Raw genomic sequence first — 1,008 nt, forward strand, 5'->3', positions numbered from 1 at the left:
TCCTGAATTGCACTCCATATTAACAACGGTTTTTAAATACTCTGTTCTGTCCACCATTCATCACTTCCCTTTAGCAACTCTTCAAATGCATATTCAAATTTCTTAAATGCCCAGACTCTTGTTATTAAACCACCACCACTAAAATAAGGTGTTACACTGGGAGGTGATATTAGTAAACGCGGTAGCTTCTTATCTTCTTCCTTGCCGTAACCGACTTTGAAAAACCAATAAGAAATCTCTCCATATGCTTTTTACTAAACTTCTCTTCATTTTCTGCTGTGTTTTGTATAAAATATTCCACAGCGCTATCATACTTATTTCCATCACTGACCCTAAAATAGAACCCATCAAAATGAATTACAATATACTTATCACTTGCATTCTGTCTCTCAAAGTTTCCATTACCCATATAGGCCTTTTAACATGGCTATACAAACCTCCCATTGCAATTGTAATAATTTCAACATGGCTTAGTTTGGCGCTCCATATCAGGTTACACTGTCTATGACTTGCATGAGCTTTAACTACAACCACAAAAAATCTAGTTTTCTTAGGAACGTTTTGTGTTATGTTTCCTGTTATACCATCCTAAAGAGATATTGAGCTCAAAGAGTTATATTAAAAATTACAAAATTTGGGAAGAGGGTTAGGTTCTATAAAGTATTTTTTTCTTCGACAAGTTTCGATTTATTTTTTGATATGTTTTGTTTTATATCTATTTTAAATGCATTTTTTATTTCTGTTAATTCTGTTCTTTAATTTTTTTAAAAAAGAATTTGTACTTCTGTATTTGTAAACTCAAAACTTATGTTTTCTCACTGCTTCTATTTTATGGCAATTCTACATCACTCGTGCTGAAATAACTAGGTAGTGCTGTTTTTATCATGAACAAGCTTATTCTCTTGGTCCTAGTAACTGCTCTGTTTAGTGTTACGTCAGCTCTACATGAGGTGCCTATTCAAATCTAGAAAATGTCTTCATTATCGCCTTCAGTGTATACAATTGAGC

The 1,008-nt window shown here is 32.9% G+C and overlaps 1 pseudogene across 1 annotated transcript; it reads right to left on the reverse strand.

Moving 5' to 3' along the window:
• Positions 1-76: 76 nt before the first annotated feature.
• On the reverse strand, positions 77-543 carry TEOVI_000509100:pseudogene (annotated as a pseudogene). The gene is given in 4 exon segments: positions 77-94; positions 96-233; positions 236-388; positions 391-543. Coding segments are annotated over 4 exon segments (462 nt in total).
• Positions 544-1,008: the final 465 nt, after the last annotated feature.

This window comes from Trypanosoma equiperdum (genome assembly GCF_001457755.1).
Source record: "Trypanosoma equiperdum strain OVI genome assembly, contig: ctg_1222, whole genome shotgun sequence".
Classification (NCBI taxonomy): Eukaryota; Euglenozoa; class Kinetoplastea; order Trypanosomatida; family Trypanosomatidae; genus Trypanosoma; species Trypanosoma equiperdum.